Source organism: Myxocyprinus asiaticus, chromosome 40 (genome assembly GCF_019703515.2).
Source record: "Myxocyprinus asiaticus isolate MX2 ecotype Aquarium Trade chromosome 40, UBuf_Myxa_2, whole genome shotgun sequence".
NCBI lineage: Eukaryota > Metazoa > Chordata > Actinopteri > Cypriniformes > Catostomidae > Myxocyprinus > Myxocyprinus asiaticus.
Genome location: NC_059383.1, coordinates 40,023,801 through 40,043,906, shown reverse-complemented (window position 1 = coordinate 40,043,906; position 20,106 = coordinate 40,023,801). Strand labels below are relative to the sequence as shown.

The window sequence follows — 20,106 nt, the reverse complement described above, 5'->3', positions numbered from 1 at the left end:
TCGGTCTTTCTCGATGTCTAATATTCATGACGCACATTACGTCAGTTCCGGAAGTTTCATACTCATCCCTTTGGCGTCACCTGCTGGTGAAAACAGTCAACAGCGCTTTAAGAGCTTATTACGGGTAATTATACATGTATATGACACTGTTGCAAAGGTCATAAAATTGTGATAAACATAAAAAAATAAAAATTAAATGTTTAATTAAAAATTATTTTTTTAAAATAAAAATAAAATAAAAAAATGACCACAAACAGGATCTAAATACGTAAATATACACTTTCCCTATGTACATTACATTCCCTATGTAAAATCTTATTGTTGTTAAATAAGAAAAAAAGTTCTTGACTAGATTAGAGTCGTAAATGTGACAGTGACGTATGTAAAATATTAAATATATTAAATTCTTTCTTTAGATGTTACCTGTGCAGGATAACTTGGAAAATATGTTATAAGCATGCACAACCTCCATCCTCACTTGTTGTTGTATTGTGTATTTTGAGCAACACCAACAACTGTTTTACCACAAGAATCCATATATGACTGAAAAACATGGAAATATATCTAAAAAGCTATGGCGAGTTAAGAGCATTGCTTTATTTGTCACTGTAAATATCCAACATTTCTTATGATGTTAAAAAGATAAAACACCACAGTTTCAAAATAAATGAATATTTATATATATATTAAGTATTGTAAATTATACACAGAAATTCTGCAGTAGATCAGGAGTTGAAGATAAAAACAGGTCAATAACAACAGCATGATCGTGGAATGATTTAAATTAAAATCTATATATTACTAACTTTTAACATAATGTCAAGCAGCAGTTAGAATAGAAGCAATGTGTGTGTGTGTGTGTGTGTGTGTGTGTGTGTCTGTAGTAAGACTAAGAAAGCAGTAGGAATTTACATTTGAAAATATCTATACAACTAAGTATAATTGAGGAGACAGCTGTCGAAGCATGAGTTCTGTCAGTCGGCTTTTTTATCAGACTCTGTCTTCGGTCCGTTGGCTGTGGCGCCGTTTGCTGTTCCACTGCATTCAGCCTGAGGAAAAGACAATAATAAACACAGAATGAAGGACTTTGAACTTCAGCTGCTGTGACTGTTGACAGACGATCTGTGTACTGAATTAAATCTGAAGGGAAAGTTTGTCTAAACCCCGTCACTGTTATTCTGCAAAGAATAGGCCAAATCTGTACATAGCTCTTTTCCAAACATCGACAGTTTTTTAAAACTCCAAAATGTGCCTCTCTTGAATTTGTGGATGTGAAACCTGTCACACTGCAATAATGTAAATTACTTCAACTCAATCAAAGATCTTTAAAGGACTCAGTAGCCTAGTTTCCATACACTTTTCGCACTATTTTGTTATCGACAAAGTGAAAATGCGGAAAAAGTTTTTTCTATTCAAATGGCCTTTTATCGATAAAAACGGTGTGCGTGATGACGTCACGCCTAAAAAGCAATAAACACACGTTTCCATACAGGAATGTGTGTATATCGCTAATTGTGTACCTTTTGCCTCCCAGATGTCCCTATCCCCCCCCCCCCCCCCGAAGTTTTGGTAAAATGTGGAGAGTATTGAGATAATTCGTTGAAATTAGCCAGCTTACTGTCATTTTAATTTCACACATAAAAGCAATCAGAAGATGAGGAATTGCAGTCAAAAGAGAGCAGTTGCCCTTCTGATAGGACTGTAATATTGGTCCTGATGTTACGCCTATCGCAGGTTGCCACCGGTTCTGACCCGAAAGTGAATCGTCATGGCCCTGTTCAAGCTGGCAACCTGCACCAAGTAGTGGAGGAAACTTTCGGTCTTAGTATAAGGATCATCCATCGATGTATATATGCTGTGTGCACAGCTATTAAAGAAACATTGATGCGGTGTAACATCAGTGTTTATGATACATTCCTGATATTCAATAGGATATTTTGAACAATCATCTAATCTAAAGCATCGCCATCACAACTGCATTATGTCCCGCATATTTGTCCAGCAACGTTTAACGACCAACTGAACTTGATTGTCATCTAAAATTAATTTTAGTGTCATAATGCAATTTACATTTTCTGAAGAAGCTCAGCAAATGCGATCTGATGTAAAGAGGATTAGATTTAAAATAATTAAAAGTTTTAAAATGTTCAAAAGCTTGTTTTCTGAAAGTGAACTCCACAAATAGTTCTGATAGTTTATAGTCTAGAACATTCTGAGAATGTCATTCAGACGACTTTTTCACCTACAGAACAGGGTAAGGCTAATTTAAGTTTGTGTAAAGAAAAGGCATATATAGGTCTAAAAATATAATTTTTTTCATTTGTTAATTTATTTAAATTTAATGCTTTATTCATTTGGTAATTTATTTAATTTAATACAGGGAACTGTGCCGACATTTTTTCAAAAGTAAGCTAAGCAATAATTTAATATAATTCAGCTATATGTTAGTGTTTCAAAAAAGCACACTGATGTTTTTCTCGTAGTATTGTGTATTTATTTTACATGTAAAACATCTTTGTGCACAGAAATATGTTTTTTGTATTGTGGGCTAATTCCATGACTGCCGTCTATTATTTTGAATGGTGTGGAAAAGCAACTTTAATAAATAAATGGATGTCTACCGCGATTAAATTAATCACAAACAGTGGCCATTCATTTGTTCTCCTTGTACTTGTTGATGACAGGTGCATGATACGAGATATTTGTGTTGGCACTCCTGGAAGTGTCATGTTTGCAGTGATCGGATCTTTATGCCGTTAAGATCAATCCATTATCACGTACAATAAATTGGCTTTCAAGGATGTATACCTTGTCGTCCTGATTAACACAGGCTAACTATTGGGGCAAATTCTGTCATGTGACACTACATTTTTGCGTTAATGGCAATTTTCTCGACAAAAAGTGTTTCCAAACCAGTTTTATGCGACATTTGAAGTATCGACATAGTTTATGCACTAGAGTTAAACGGAAAAATATTAAGTCGTCAGTTTCCATCAGCTTTATTTTGATGCGCTAAAACTTTTTTCTCAAACAAGGCTTGGATGGAAACGTAGTGAGTGTCCAGAGACAACAGCAGAATAAGGAATTCCTTGATCTTAGTAAAGATATGAAATGATTATTTACAGTGCTGTGTTTGCTGTCTTTGGCTGAGGTCTCCTGCACTGACGCTTTAGTCCAGAATCGGCTGATGAATGGGGAGATGATGGGATAAATGATCGGCTCTAGAAAGCGCTTGTAAAGCCACAGCAGCACAGGAATCACGATGCAGGGAATGCAGACCATCTCTGAGACAGAACTGAAGACAAACTCCTGCAAAAACACATCAACAGCAGTTTAAGGGTCGGCTGTTTACATGCACTCATTTTCGTCAATCCAAATAACTTCAATTCGATTGCATTGTTTTTTTGTTTTGTTGTTTTTTTGGATTTTTCCCCTTTTTCTCCCAATTTGGAATGCCCAATTCCCAATGCACTCTAAGTCCCCGTGGTCGCATAATGATTCACCTCAGTCCGGGTGGCGGAGGACGAATCGCAGTTGCCTCCGCGTCTGAGACAGTCAACCCGCGCATTTTATCACGTGGCTTGTTGAGCACGTTGCCACGGAGACATGGCGCGTGTGGAGGCTTCACGCCACCCACCGCGGCAACCACGCTCAACTCACCACGTGCCCCACCGAGAACGAACCACATTATAGCAACCACGAGGAGGTTACCCCATGTGACTCTACCCTCCCTAGCAACCGGGCCAATTTGGTTGCTTAGGAGACCTTGCTGGAGTCACTCAGCACACCTTGAGATTCGAACTAGCGAACTCCAGGGGTGGTAGCCAGAGTATTTTACTACTGAGCTACCCAGGCCTCCTAATCCGATTGCACTGTTTATATGTCTCCTAAACTTTGCAATCCGATACAAATATTCATTTACATGTGCATTACATGTATTCCGAACAAAACTTCTGCGCATGTGAAGAGCGTCAGTCGTTGCATTCTGAAGATGCGGAGAAAGGCTGAGAAAGTGAGAATGGCACCAAAGTCCGTAATTTGTGTTTTTGCTTTGTTGAGATATCTAAAAAATATGCCAGAAAAGATTTCTTCTTATGTTACTCACTCTACTTGGCAAATGCATAATTAGAAGCAGCGTCTAATACACCCTGTCTGACTTAACCATGTATTTGCCTCATGCCCATTCCTCCTCCAATATAAGCGCAGGCATTTCTGGATGCGAGTACAAAGTAAAGGTGGGTGAGAGTTGTCCTTAAAGGAGTTAACCGCACCTGCTGCTTATTAAGAATGACACAACATTCTTTTCTGCATCATGTGATGTCATGAAAGAACATATGTGCCCTGCAGATTATCCAGTGCAAGCCCTCATACCATTAATAATGTGATTTGTCATTGCTTTGTATAAATTAGGGTCCCGCAAAGAGATTCATGAATTACATATGCATACGCACCACATCTCTGTGCATGAGCGGAAGGTATTTTAGAATATGATTGAGAAAGCAGATCGCATTCAAACGTTTACATGCCTAACATTTTAGGTCTACACCACCCCCTTCAATCGATAATTTTTGTGTTTACATTAGGGCGTTTCAATCCGATTGAGCTATCAGTCTGATTATAAACTGATTATTTGGTTGCACGTAAACGTGTCCAAAGACGTGATGCTCATTATTTTGTCCAGACATATTAAATTATTTAAAAATACATTAAAAATGCAATTCGCACAAAACAATTAGTGGAATCTACTATGATGAAAATCAATCAATCAATCAATCATGTTTATTTATATAGCACATTTAAAAGTGTTAAGCTGCGTTCACACTGCCAGTGACACGAGCGATGGCGACCGTTGGCAACCGGATGTGGGCGTGTCCAGCGACGCGACAAAGTTGAGAAACGTTTAACTTTATGCAAATGAAGAGCGACTTTCGGGAGCGACAGCCAATACGGGAGAAGACGGTAGAGGTTACGTGATCCTTCTCTCTCTCAGCTCCTGCAGCGATGGAAAGATGGAGGAAAGGACCCTCCATACACACCACTAGCGACCTAACCGCCAGCCACTGGCGACATGTAGCGACAAAGTCGCTGGCAGTGTGAACGCAGCTTTAATCCATCTCAAGTGGCCCAACATAGGTTGCTTGATCATTTTTGATCAATTTTGACCATTTTCATTTAGTGATTACCTCTATGTATTGGTATTGCAAAACCACCAGTTTTTTATTTTTATGTTACTTAATTTAACCACGACGGCCATCTTTGTGTCATGGTGCATGACAAATTTTGGTTATACAGATATTTACAGACACCTCAATATCTCGGCTCAGGATGGTCCTAGCTCATTGGAACAGAAACTGATCTCTAGAGCACATTACCAGGTACATGTACATATATAAACATTTTGCACATTCTTGTGCCTTAGACGTAGAACTTAAGTCCTAATGTAATGCTCAAGATTGCTCAAAGTTCCACTTTTAGGGTCAATTTATAATGGGAAGGGTTCAAGTCTCAGACTTACTGTTTTTTTAGGGTGGATCTAGGAAAGTATAGTGTGCATGCAGAACATTTCAGGTTTGAGACTTCTCTTATTTATTTTTTATGGGGGCGAGAAAGTGCCATTTTTTTTAAAATTCCCCTCACTTTCGGGTTGAATATCTCTGGTGGGGGACCAGATAGGAACCTGAAATTTTCACAGAAACAAGTCCTCTATAGTAGCATTCTGCTGTAGAAATATTGAGTTTGAGATTCCACTGGTTACAGAGCTAGGGCTAGTTGAAATCTGGGGAAAAGCCTACTTTATGTGTTTTGAGAACAGATGTAATATAAGCATAACAAATAACAAAAATGAACAGTATTTTACATGTACATGTTGGATTAGAAGCTGTGAGATTTCCTCACTCAGTCTCTCTGAAATGTTGTGGGAGTGTCCTGTGACAGTAGTCAATTGGGCAGGTGTCAGTTTTCTGAGAACATTGCTCATGGGAACCCACACTTTGTCCACACTGATGTTCTTGGTCCAGGTGAGTGGAAGAATTTTACAAAAACATCACAGTTTTCCATGCTGATGTCCTCAACCAAGCCTAACCACCACTGGTCATCAGTGAAGTTCAGTTACTTCCTCGGTTTTGACGTAGATGTAAGTAACTCCCTTAATCTTCTTGCTGCTTCTCTGTTGTCCTCTGCAAAGTGGCTTTTGTTGTTTCCCGCTTAGTTGTTCCTCTAACCCCGTCACACGCATTTTTGCCATGGGACGTTGTGAAGAAGTTCCATTCGGCTTTTATGCCAAAGTCCTTCTCATGGTTGCACAGCTTGGCAAAATTATTCTTGTTTTTATATTGCAGATTCATCAGAAAAATAGATAATCTTTTCTGTCCCGGGGAGTCTCAGTAATGTGTTTCAAGAGCTTCTTTTGGAATGTGTGAACTGCAACTGTGTTGTGTGTTCATTTTTGTTAGGTGTAATGCTTATATTACATCTGTTCATTTCTCAAAACACATAAAGTAGGCTTTTCCCCAGATTTCAACTAGCCCCTAGCTCTGTAACCATTGGAATTTCAAACTCAATATTTCTACAGCAGAATGCTACTATAGAGGACTTGTTTCTGTGAAAATTTCAGGTTCCTATCTGGTCCCCCACCAGAGATATTCAACCTGAAAGTGAGGTGAATTTTAAAAAACGGCACTTTCTCGCCCCCATAAAAAATAAATAAGAGAAGTCTCAAACTTGAAATCTTGTCTGCATGCACACTATACTTACCTAGATCCACCCTGAAAAAATTAAGTCTGAGACTTGAACCCTTCCCATTATAAATTGACCCTAAAAGTGGAACTTTGAGCAATCTTGAGCATTACATTAGGACTTAAGTTCTGTGTCCAAGGCACAAGAATGTGCAAAATGTTTATATATGTACATGTACCTGGTAATGTGCTCTAGAGATCAGTTTCTGTTCCACGGAGCTAGGACCATCCTGAGCCGAGATATTGAGGTTTCCGTAAACAGCTGTATAACCAAAATTTGTCATGCGCCATGACACAAAGATGGCCGTCGTGGTTAAACCAAGCAAAATAAAAATAAAAAACTGGTGGTGTTGCAATACCAAACTACACATGTCGACCAAAGTGCTTTACACAAGAGAAAAATAAATACAAATAATAATAATAATAATTACAGAATTCAAAGTCTTAAAAAAAATTCTGGAGCTTCAAAAAAATGTAATGTGGTGTAACCGTCTGGAGACAGAAAAATAAAATAAAAGTCTCATTAGATGCTGAAGTTCAGGCTGGTATGAGTAGTACAGATTAATGTATCATTATAATTTTCTCCTTTTAAACAAAGAAAAGCAAAACGTTTAAAAAAATAGGATTAATATTTGAAAAACATTAGTCCATCAAATCCAAGTCATGTGGTGAAACCAACATGTAGGCAAACTACAAAATAAAACCCCAGAGAGAACCCCTTTAGACCCTCAAAACTGTGTGAAGTTAAAGAAGTAAAAAATCCAATATTTTGACAAGTTAATATGAATTATTAATAAAAAAAAATTATATCCTTTATTATATCATTTATTATAAAACAATAAAAATGTTATAAGTTAAAATATTGTTATTTTTCGATTATTTATCTTCTTTATCTTATGTATACATTTTGGTTGGTTTATATGTATTTAATTTTTTTAATAATTTGTATTTATTTAATTTTATTCCTTCACCTGTACTTGTCTTTATGACTCAGTGATTGTACTGAACATTTACACAGATTTTCTTTTTTTTTTTTTTTACAGTTTTAGCACTTTTCAGACAGTCCTTTATCATACCCTCCACAATATTAGCACGTTTTAGCACAATGTGTGGACTTTTCAGACGGTCCCTTACCATACCCTCCAAAGTATTAGCACGTTTTAGCACAATGTGTGGACTTTTCAAGATCAGCACGTTTTAGCACAATGTGTGGACTTTTCAGACGATCCCTTACCATACCCTCCAAAGTAAAGTATTAGCACGTTTTAGCACAATGTGTGGACTTTTCAGACGGTCCCTTACCATACCCTCCAAAGTATTAGCACGTTTTAGCACAATGTGTGGACTTTTCAGACGATCCCTTACCATACCCTCCAAAGTAAAGTATTAGCACGTTTTAGCACAATGTGTGGACTTTTCAGATTGTCCCTTACCATACCCTCCACAGTATTAGCAAGTTTTAGCACAATGTGTGGACTTTTCAGACGGTCCCTTATCCACCATAGGCACATTTTCCAACTTATATCAATGTTAAATTAGCGATCTGGAACGATTTCACTGTGACGCCATCTGACCATCTTAAATACGGGACAAATCGCGCCCTGTATTGATTCGATACCGGACGCATAATTTTATCTTTAACTACGGGACGATCCCGTATTTTACCGGACGGGTGGCAACCCTGACATTCATATAAACGTTTATATTTCAGTGTTTAAAATGTTGATTAAATATTAAAATGAACAAAATTGGAATGTTGCTTCTTTCCATTTACAATATTTCTATTTATTAGAGGTTTACAAACATTAAAAAAGATCAGATTTATATATTAGCTCGATGCTAACTGCTGTTGTCCTCATTATAATAATAAATCTGCTCTATGAAGAACCACACACACACTTTATTCTTACGCATGTATCATCTATAAGAGGAAACGATAGTATTTTAGTTTAGAACACGGTAAAAACGTAGTAAATGTGTGTTAGACTCACCGTATGTTGTTGAAGCTGTTAATGTTGTGTAACGCGGTTTGTGAGTTCAGAGTTGTGACGCCGCCGCCGCCGGTGTTTCTGTCGCCACCCAGCGGTACAGATGAGTAACAACACCCTCAAACCTCACTGAACATTGAACAAGACTAACACACACTGCAAGTCATTACTGGCTCGAGCTGGTGAAATTCTGTCATTATTTACTCACCCTAATGTTGTTCCAACCCCATATCACTTCCATTCTTCCGTGGAACACAAAATGAGATGTTATGCACAACGTTGGTCTCAGTCACCATTCACTTTTATTGATTTTTTTATTTATTTAATGAAAGTGAATGGTGACAGACATCCACAATAATCTGTTTAAATTTGAAAACTCTGTTTTCAGTTTCCTAACATTATCGCTTTCCAAAGTATGCAGTTATGGTGAGTGTTAAACGTAATTATCAATGTATGTAAGGCTAGTGAAATTAATGCATTTTTAATTTTTTTAAATATTTTTTGTGATTTTCTCCTCTTTTCTCCCCAATTTGGAATGCCCAATTCCCAATGCGCTCTAAGTCCTTGTGGTGGCGTAGTGACTCGCCTCAATCCGGGAGGTGGAGGAGGAATCTCAGTTGCCTCCGCATCTGAGACCGTCAATCCGCACATCTTATCACGTGGCTTGTTGAGCGCGTTACCACGGAGACATAGCGCGTGTGGAGGCTTCACGCTATTCTCCGCGGCATCATGCACAATGCACCACGCACCCCACCGAGGCGAGAATCACATCATAGCGACCACGAGGAGGTTACCCCATGTGACTCTACCCTCCCTAGCAACCGGGCCAATTTGGTTGCTTAGGAGACCTGGCTGGAGTCACTCAGCACATCCTGGATTCGGACTCACGACTCCAGGGGTGATAGTCAGCGTCAATACTCACTGAGATACCCAGACCCCCTATGAGTGCATTTTTAAATGAAAACGCATTAGTGTGGACGTGGCCTAAAATTCTGCCAAAGAAAGTCATAAAGGTTTGGAACATTAGGAGGGTAGGTAAATGATGACAGATTTTTTTATTTTGGGGACTATTCCGTTAATGGTCTAACGCACAGGAAGGCAGATTTTCTGTTCGTGTTTTAGTACTTAAGCATCTGTTTTCTTCTTTTTGTACACAGTAAATACAAGAAAGATTAACAGATGTAACAAAACAGAATGACAAAACGATGTGTCTTTCAGAAAGTATTTTTTATTGTATTTTCTTATAAATCCACAAGAAAAAAGACTTCGTTTATTTACAAAACTGTACAATTATTTGTGCAGTCTCAGTATAGTCATATAACGTCTGGATAGATTCAAAAGACAGACATTATAAACCGTCTGCGTTCACAGAAATTGAAGTTTTACAGTTTCTACATTGATAATAAGGCACAGATTGAAATTTGCACCATTTAAAAACACCTGAAAGGATGAAAATACACACACAAATCACGTAACGTTCAGACTGCAGCACAAAAATGCTCAGTTGGCTGATACAGATACTGTGATCTTACAGTTTGAGTCTCATTTGGCATTGATGTCTAAGTGAATCAAACACAAACGTGTGCAGCATCTATAAAACTGTCTTTTGATTGAATTAATTTATATTTGGCATGTCAGAATAACAAGAAAACATGAAATGGCTCAGCAATGGTGACCAAAAACACAGTGCGTTATAGACACAGAATTAAATACAACATTGTGAATTTAAGTGCAATATTATAATATGTCGCTTCATTCATTATCGTTATGATTTTGCACCAAAACATCTAGTTTAACAAAAGTCAATAAAACACATTTAAACTCTTCTGTGTAATCCTCTCGGCATTACAGATTGAAACTTTTAAAACCACTCTTTAAATATTTCAGAATATATTCTAAAATATTAGTTCAGTAACAATAATGGAACTGCAACCTCATCGCATGTTCTGCTCTTTGTCTAATAATACTTATTTCATAACAAATACAAACAATACAACTTTAGATCATCTAAAATAAGTCTTCTGCATTCAGTTTTTGAGGATCAAAGTTTAAGTTGACATGAATGTGTCACTTTAATATGGTGACATTATAAAACGTTATTTTGAATAAAAGGGTCTTTAAGAAGGCACAGTGATGTTGACGCAATGTCATGTTGTTTGTTCACTAAAACGAAACATTGAAACAATGGAAATGTTGCAAACGAAAAGGCACAGCATGTTCAGTTACGTAAGGGCCGTTCACACGGGACAAGTTCTTGCGTTCCATCTGTGCTATTTTTATTTTTATTTATTTTTTTGGATTTTTTCCCCTTTTTTCTCCCAATTTGGAATGTGCTTTTAAGTCCTCGTGGTTGCGTAGTGACTCGCCTCAGTCCGGGTGGTGGAGGACGAATCTCAGTTGCCTCCGCGTCTGAGACCATCAACCCACGCATCTTATCACGTGGCTTGTTGAGTGCGTTGCCACGGAGACATAGCGCATGTGGAGGCTTCATGCCATCCACTGCGGCAACCACGCTCAACTCACCATGCGCCCCACTGAGAGCGAACCACATTATAGCGACCACAAGGAGTTTACCCCATGTGACTCTACCCTCCCTAGCAACCGGGCCAATTTGGTTGCTTAGGAGACCTGGATGGAGTCACTCAGCACACCCTGGGATTCAAACTAGCGAGCTAGCGAGCTCCAGGAGTGGTAGCCAGTGTATTTTACCACTGAGCTATTTTTTAAATTGTTGGTTTACTGTATTTACACATGCGTCAGACGGACATCTTTGGCCGTCATTTTGGCGTCTCGCTGTTTTACAGTGTCACGCATCAATCCGCGCATCTTATCACATGGCTTGTTGGGCGCGTTACCGCGGAGACGTAGCGCATGTGGAGGCTTCACACTATTCTCCGCGGCATCCACGCGCCCCACCGAGAGCGAGAACCACATTATAGCGACCACAAGGAGGTTAACTCATGTGACTCTACCCTCCCTAGCAACCGGGCCAATTTGGTTGCTTAGGAGTTTTTGAGGATCAAAGTTTAAGTTGACATGAATGTGTCACTTTAATATGGTGACATTATAAAACGTTATTTTGAATAAAAGGGTCTTTAAGAAGGCACAGTGATGTTGACTCAATGTCATGTTGTTTGTTCACTAAAACAAAACATTGAAACAATGGAAATGTTGCAAACGAAAAGGCACAGCATGTTCAGTTTTTCAGTGTTGTGCATCATGAGCGTTTTAAGATGACAAGTTAAAAGTAGTTCAACTTTGAAAAATGTGCCAATCTGTCTAGTTGCTTTTGAATCCAAGAACGTGTCCTGTGTGAACGGCCCATCAAGACGTCCCAATTTTTAAGTTGTAAGCCTTTTGTTTGGCCTTTAAAAAAGAAGATAAAACTCAGTGAACCTATTGTTAAAAGTCCTGTAAGTGATTAAATTGTTTTGCAAACTTCTGCTCTCCAAAGACATGTAAGCCAACCCAACAGCGTGCAAAGAGATTGACAGGCAGAGAGTGTATCTGATTGGCTAGTTTTCTGATATTTCTAAAACCTAATTCATTGATTTCTCTCAGGTCGGTCAGGTAATAGTGCCATTTAACACATGCTATTAAAAACAGCTTAAAGCAGCTTTACTGTTGATCATATGTGTAGAAGCACAGCAGCAGTGTATAAGAGATAGTTCCATACATTACATATTTCTCCAAGCACATCCAATATACATCCATCCATCTCTTCAGTCATTTAAGCAATAGTTCACCAAAACACAAAAACTTTTTCATGTCTTCCCAAACCTGTATGTTGTTATTTCTTCTGTGGAACACAAAAGTAGAAATTTGTGAAGAACTGATACACACTTGCCATACGTGATAGCATTATGGCGCCACATAGGGAGGAAATATATTCTCTGAAATAGTTAAATAATTGTTTTGAGTTGCAATAAATTAACTATGGTTTTACTATAGTAATATTGTAATAACCGTGCTTTTTTGTTAAGGATTTATCATAAGGACTAACCATGGTTTACTACAGTAATTTGTAGTAAAACTATAGCAAACACAACATTTTTAGGTTTATTTTACTATAGATTTCATATTACTAAGGTTTCACAACAAATACCATAATTGGTTACAACATGGTTACTGCAGTAAAACCATGGTTCATTTATTGCGAGGGAATCTAAAATAATTGCAAGGGAACATAACATAAAAAATAAATAGCCTTCTTGTGCTCTAAGGGCCTACGTATAGAATAAATAAAACATGCTGCATAGAGATTTGACAAGAAATTCTACATTTGTGTCCACAGAAAAAATAACAGCATCCATGTTTGGAAAAAAAATAAAGAATAATGACAGATTTCATTTTTGGGTGAATTATTTTTGTAGTATTGAGATGAACAGATGCCTGTTTTTGCTGTTCGGTTCTGCTCTTGTCCTGAGTTTGAAAGGCTGCATTCTCAAATGTCGAACGCTGATGAAGACGAATCGTTTACTGAGACACACGACTCTAAAAACTAGAAACAGTCCTCATTAGACAGCATTTGTGACAGCATCCACACACACACACACACACAGCAGTCCCTGTTCAAGACTTCTGTAAATCCACAGGCGTTAGACCAATGAACGTTCCATTTTTCTCATCTTGCTCATCAGATTTGGCGCTCACAGGAGTGTACGATGTGTCTTTCTTTGCAGACGGCTGAAAAAACAATGGAAAAACAGATATTGAGATAATGAAAGAATTAAATAGTGTCAAAGAGCTGAACAAGAACATTTAACCCTTGTGCGACCTTCGGGACATTTTTGTCTTTTTCATTTTTGTTTTTTCGATCATTTTGGCTGTTAACGCCAATGGCATACATTTAGCCAAAGGTGTGTATTTTTGGGGGAATTTTGATATTTCAAGCTCAGTTCCTATAATACATCTATAATACACTGTGTACACAAAATAGTTACACTCAGGACCTTCAGGACAAAAATGTCCCCATTGAAACCCATTAAAACTGCAATATTTGATCCCAGTGCCATTAAAGTATAAAATCATGAATTCTATGATATTATTCTTTCATTCCAGAGCCCTGGCTTCAAAATTTACATTTGTAATATTTTCCACCAGATGGCGCCATTTTTCTCATGTTTAGCCTATGGAGCAAATACATGCTTTTCCCCTATTCTCTGTGTGCTGTATTATAGAGCACTACAGGACAATTGAATAAATGATGCAGATAATATTGTGTGTGTGTTGTTATGGATGTCAGAGTGTGTTTTGTATGTGTGTATTGAGAAATGTGTGTGTGTGTGTGTGTGTGTGTGTGTGTGTATGTGTGTGTGTGTGTAAAAAACAACAGTGGCATTATGTAAACAAACTGGCATTTAAAGGGTTAAAATCCTGAAAATGAATGAAGTTATGATCAGGACTGATGTTGATTAAAAAATCTAAGTCAGTGAAAGTGGAAAATATTATTAATATATAATATTATTATGGCAGTTTTTTGATGTGGGCATTTTTGCCCTTGAAGGACCTCTGAGTAACTTTTTTTTTTATTGACGCACAAGGGTTAATAATGTCTCAAACAAAGATGTTAAAATAAGGTTCAATAATGTGACAGTAAATTAGAATTGGGCCAGAAACAGTAAGTACACAAATGCAGGCGCATGTAGTTCCATAACATACTTAATGTGTGTTCTTGCATTTCTGTAGCAGTACTGAAGGGGGTGATAGAGCTTACTTTAAATGTCTTTGTCATTAGATGTGGGGGGGGGGGGGGGTTTCTCTCCCCTTTTCACCCCAATTTGGAATGCCCAATTCCCAATGCGCTCTAAGTCCTCGTGGTGGCGTAGTGACTCGCCTCAATCCGGGTGGCGGAGGACGAATCTCAGTTGCCTCCACGTCTGAGACCGTCAATCCGCGCATCTTATCACGTGACTTGTTGAGCGCGTTACCACGGAGACGTAGCGCATGTGGAGGCTTCACGCTATTCTCCGCAGGATCCATGCACAACTCACCACGTGCCCCACCGAGAGTGAGAATCACATTATAGCGACCACGCCTACCCTCCCTAGCAACCGGGCCAATTTGGTTGCTTAGGAGACCTGGCTGGAGTCACTCAGCTGTCTGTTTTGGGCCTCAAACCAGTCACAGAAAACAAAAGGATAAAACCACAAACCAGTGTGAAAATTCAGTTAGTGATTCCTGCTAAAGACAGTTCGGCCTGTTTCACACGCCTTGCGTCTGCAGCGCGTCAGTGTAACTTTTACAGCAGCTCATGAGTGCGTTTTCACACTGACAGCGTTTCTGATGTGTGACAGAGCTGCAGCTCTATTCAGAAAATAATGTGATTTTTGTGCTACTAAACACAAAGTATACAATGGAGTATTTCCTTTTATAAAGGCCATGATCAAATGTTTACACAGAACCAAACCCCAAAGTGTAAGCTATAAACGACTTAGGATTAGGGTTGAACAATGAGCGTTTCTTTTTTTTTTTCGTCTTTTTTTGGTCAATGCCAATACTGATATCTAGAGAGAAGAAGGGCTGATATAATGCCCATATAAAGACAGCAAAAATTAATATAGATAAAATGTAATATATGTAATATTTCAGCTTTAAACTAACACTTATTTTACACAACATTTAGTCAAAATCACACAAATAAAACAGGAAATATGCACTATCCTTTCACATGGCTATTGGGAATTTTTGGAACTGATCATATTTCTGTTAAATGTTAAATTATTGGCCATTTTGTTATGAAATTGAAACACGTAAATCTTAAAATTATTATTTTTTGAGTGAAGTTCACTCCAATGTATTATTTTGCTTTATAAAAGCCTATATTGCGAATGATTGTGTTGATAAACAGGTTTAAAGGAATATTCCGGGTTCAATATAAGTTAAACTCAATCAACAGCATTTGTCACATATTGCTGATTGTAGAGCCGAGGAGGGCGGGGCCGGGCTGGAATGAGACACACCCGGTCCCCAATCAGCCTGATGGGGCGCGCGAGGGATAAAGGCGGCCGGGGACGACCGTTAGAGAAAGAGAGAGAATTGCAGACAGCTGTACTGTGTGTTTTTGGTTGTGTGTTTTGTTTAAATTGTTTATTAAATTATTATTTAAGTTGTCAAGCTGGTTCTCGCCTCCTCCTTTCCACTAAACCCCCTTACACTGGTGCCGAAACCCGGGAAGGAGGAGGGATTCCCTTCGCAGGGTCCTCGACACTGCCGTCCACCCAGGGGAGCGCCGCTGCCGTCCGACGGGGGAACACCAGGTGTGTGAAACAGGTGTAAGACAGTTCTTTAAGATTGTTAATGAGTGAGTGGACTTACAGAAGCACCGCTGTACACTTCAGAGAAATCAAAACGCTTCATTTCACTCTGAATAAAACAAAGAAGATCATGCAGAAAAGAAAGATTGAGAAGTAATTTGATGTATATTTGTGCAGGTTAGATTGTCATTTGTTATATAGTTTATAATCAACAGCATTTCCCTTTCAGTGTAAATCAACATAAGCATAGTTAGATCAGAGATTAGTCTCAAGAGTCAGATTTAGTCAGATTCAAGAGAATTTTAGGAAGTCATGTGATTCAGTTAAGACAGAAAACTGTAGCTCAGGGTTGACATTTGAAAAAAAAAACACAAATAGTCCAAATTTTGGACACACTGGACTGAATTTTTCTTTCTCACAATCTTTAAAACATATCGGTATAGGTGAGACTTCGGTGAGATTTCATGTGGCCTTCTTGCTAATGAGACTCTGTGAACGACTTGCTGTAAAGAAGACTTGACTTCAGTTGAAGGTTTATTTTCTGATTTTCTGAGAAGCCTGAACCAGAACTTTCTCACACTCACACACACAGTTTTACCTTGTTTTGACAATATCGTACGATGAGGATGATGGTGACGAAGAGCAGAATGACACCCAGAGCGACGAGAATCAGCGGGAAATGAGAGACCAGTGTTACAATCAGCAGAAGTTTCTGAATTCTGGCGGCTGAAACGTCGTCAATCACAACCGACTGAAACACAAAATATATTTAAAAGATTATCTGTGTTGTTAATAAAACTATTTACAAAAGTCATAGAAGCAAAGAAATTCCACAATTTATAACATCCAATTCATTTTTATCCAAAATAAAAATAAATAAATACAAAATAAATAAATAAACAGAAATAAATTAATAAAATAAACTAAAATAAATAAATAAATACATTGAAATAAATACATAAACTGAAAATAAACAAATAAATAGAAAAAAACTAAATAAAAAAAATTAAAAACAACAAACTGAAAACAAAAATAATTAAATAAATAAACTTAAATAAACTGGAATAAAAATGAAACAAATAAATAAACAAATAAATAAACAAATAAACTGAAATAAACAGAAATAAACAAATACATTGAAATAAATAAATAAACAGAAATAAACTGGAATAAAAACAGAAACAAATAAATAGATTGAAATTAAAATAATAAACAAATAAATAAACAGATAAACTGAAATAAACAAATAAACTGAAATAAATAAATATCTTATGCAGAAGATTCAAAGTTTAAAGTTCCTGGTATTGAAACTGTTTGTCACTTCACTTGAGCATAAAATCCAAAACAGGCCTCATATTCATGTTATTAAACTGTCTTACAGATAGATAGATAGATAGATAGACAGACAGACAAACAGACAGCAAGACAGATAGATAGATAGACAGACAGACAAACAGACAGCAAGATAGATAGATAGATAGACAGACAGATAGATACATAGATAGACAGATAGATAGATAGACAGACAGATAGATAGATAGACAGACAGATAGATACATAGATAGACAGATAGATAGATAGATAGACAGATAGATACATAGATAGACAGATAGGTAGATAGATAGATAGATAGATAGACAGACAGACAGACAGACAAACAGACAGCAAGATAGATAGATAGATAGACAGACAGACAAACAGACAGCAAGATAGATAGATAGATAGACAGACAGACAAACAGACAGCAAGACAGACTGATAGATAGACAGACAGATAGATACATAGATAGACAGATAGATAGATAGATAGATAGATAGACAGATAGATACATAGATAGACAGATAGATAGATAGACAGATAGATAGATATATAGATAGACAGACAGACAGATAGATAGACAGATAGATAGACAGACAGACAGACAGACAGATAGCAGACAGATAGATAGACAGATAGATAGACAGACAGATAGATAGATAGACAGACAGATAGATAGATAGACAGACAGATAGATAGATAGATAGACAGACAGATAGATAGATAGATAGATAGACAGACAGATAGATAGATAGATAGATAGACAGACAGATAGATAGATAGATAGATAGATAGATAGACAGACAGATAGATAGATAGATAGATAGATAGACAGACAGATAGATACATAGATAGACAGATAGATAGATAGATAGATAGACAGATAGATACATAGATAGACAGATAGATAGATAGATAGATAGATAGACAGATAGATAGATAGATATATAGATAGACAGACAGACAGATAGATAGATAGATAGACAGACAGACAGACAGACAGACAGATAGATAGACAGACAGACAGACAGACAGATAGATAGATTGATTGACAGTGAGCAAGATAGATAGATAGATAGATAGACAGACAGACAGACAGACAGATAGATAGATAGATAGACAGACAGACAGACAGACAGACAGACAGACAGATAGATAGATAGATAGATAGATAGATAGATAGATAGATAGATAGACAGACAGAGACAGACTGATAGATAGATAGATAGATAGACAGACAGACAGACAGACAGACAGATAGATAGATTGATTGACAGTAAGCAAGACAGATAGACAGACAGACAGCAAGATAGATAGATAGATAGACAGACAGACAGACAGCAAGATAGACAGATAGATAGATAGACAGATAGATAGATATATAGATAGACAGACAGACAGATAGATAGACAGATAGATAGACAGACAGACAGACAGACAGATAGCAGACAGATAGATAGACAGATAGATAGACAGACAGATAGATAGATAGACAGACAGATAGATAGATAGACAGACAGACAGATAGATAGATAGACAGACAGATAGATAGATAGATAGATAGATAGACAGACAGATAGATAGATAGATAGATAGACAGACAGATAGATAGATAGATAGATAGATAGACAGACAGATAGATACATAGATAGACAGATAGATCGATAGATAGATAGACAGATAGACAGATAGATAGATAGATAGATAGATAGACAGATAGATAGATATATAGATAGACAGACAGACAGATAGATAGATAGATAGACAGACAGACAGACAGACAGACAGATAGATAGACAGACAGACAGACAGACAGACAGATAGATAGATTGATTGACAGTGAGCAAGATAGATAGATAGATAGATAGACAGACAGACAGACAGACAGACAGACAGATAGACAGATAGATAGATAGATAGATAGACAGACAGAGACAGACTGATAGATAGATAGATAGATAGATAGACAGACAGACAGACAGACAGACAGACAGATAGATAGATTGATTGACAGTAAGCAAGACAGATAGACAGACAGACAGCAAGTTAGATAGATAGATAGACAGACAGACAGACAGCAAGATAGATAGATAGATAGATAGACAGACAGACAGACAGACAGCAAGATAGATAGATAGATAGATAGATAGATAGACAGACAGACAGACAGATAGCAGACAGATAGATAGACAGACAGATAGATAGACAGATAGATAGACAGACAGACAGATAGATAGACAGATAGATAGACAGACAGACAGACAGACAGATAGCAGACAGATAGATAGACAGATAGATAGACAGACAGATAGATAGATAGATAGATAGACAGACAGACAGACAGACAGATAGATAGATTGATTGACAGTGAGCAAGACAGACAGACAGACAGACAGCAAGATAGATAGATAGATAGACAGACAGACAGACAGCAAGATAGACAGATAGATAGAGATATATTATATATTATATTTATGGGTGTTTCTTCAACTTTGTGCACTTTTAACATTGTGAATTTCTAGAAAGTAAAGTCTCGTTAAACACAGGAGATTTATGTCGTTTTGTCATGAAATTCCCACCACAGTGTCATTTCCAGCACATCTTAAATTCTGTTTTGTGTTTAACAGAATTCTGTGCTGGAAATGACACTGAAGGAAATGACATTTTTAACGGTTTTCAGATAAAATGACTGAAGACAAATGCCATAACTAACATTTTATGCATCATAAATCACCGAAGTTGAAGAAACACCCATAAACAGTATTAAGCAGAGACAAACTTCATCCTTATAGTACAGTGGATTGTCAGAGG

At 37.3% G+C, this 20,106-nt stretch overlaps 1 protein-coding gene across 1 annotated transcript in view; it reads right to left on the bottom strand.

Moving 5' to 3' along the window:
* Positions 1 to 9,930: 9,930 nt before the first annotated feature.
* Positions 9,931 to 20,106, bottom strand: part of LOC127430843 (lysosome membrane protein 2-like) — a 46,175-nt gene continuing 35,999 nt past the window's right edge. The window contains exons 11-12 of the mRNA XM_051680958.1: positions 16,577 to 16,729; positions 9,931 to 13,408 (exon numbers count right to left, since the gene is read on the bottom strand). Of these exons, the coding sequence (XP_051536918.1) occupies positions 13,295 to 13,408; positions 16,577 to 16,729 (267 nt within the window). The 3' untranslated portion in view covers positions 9,931 to 13,294. The remainder of the gene's footprint in view (positions 13,409 to 16,576; positions 16,730 to 20,106) is intronic.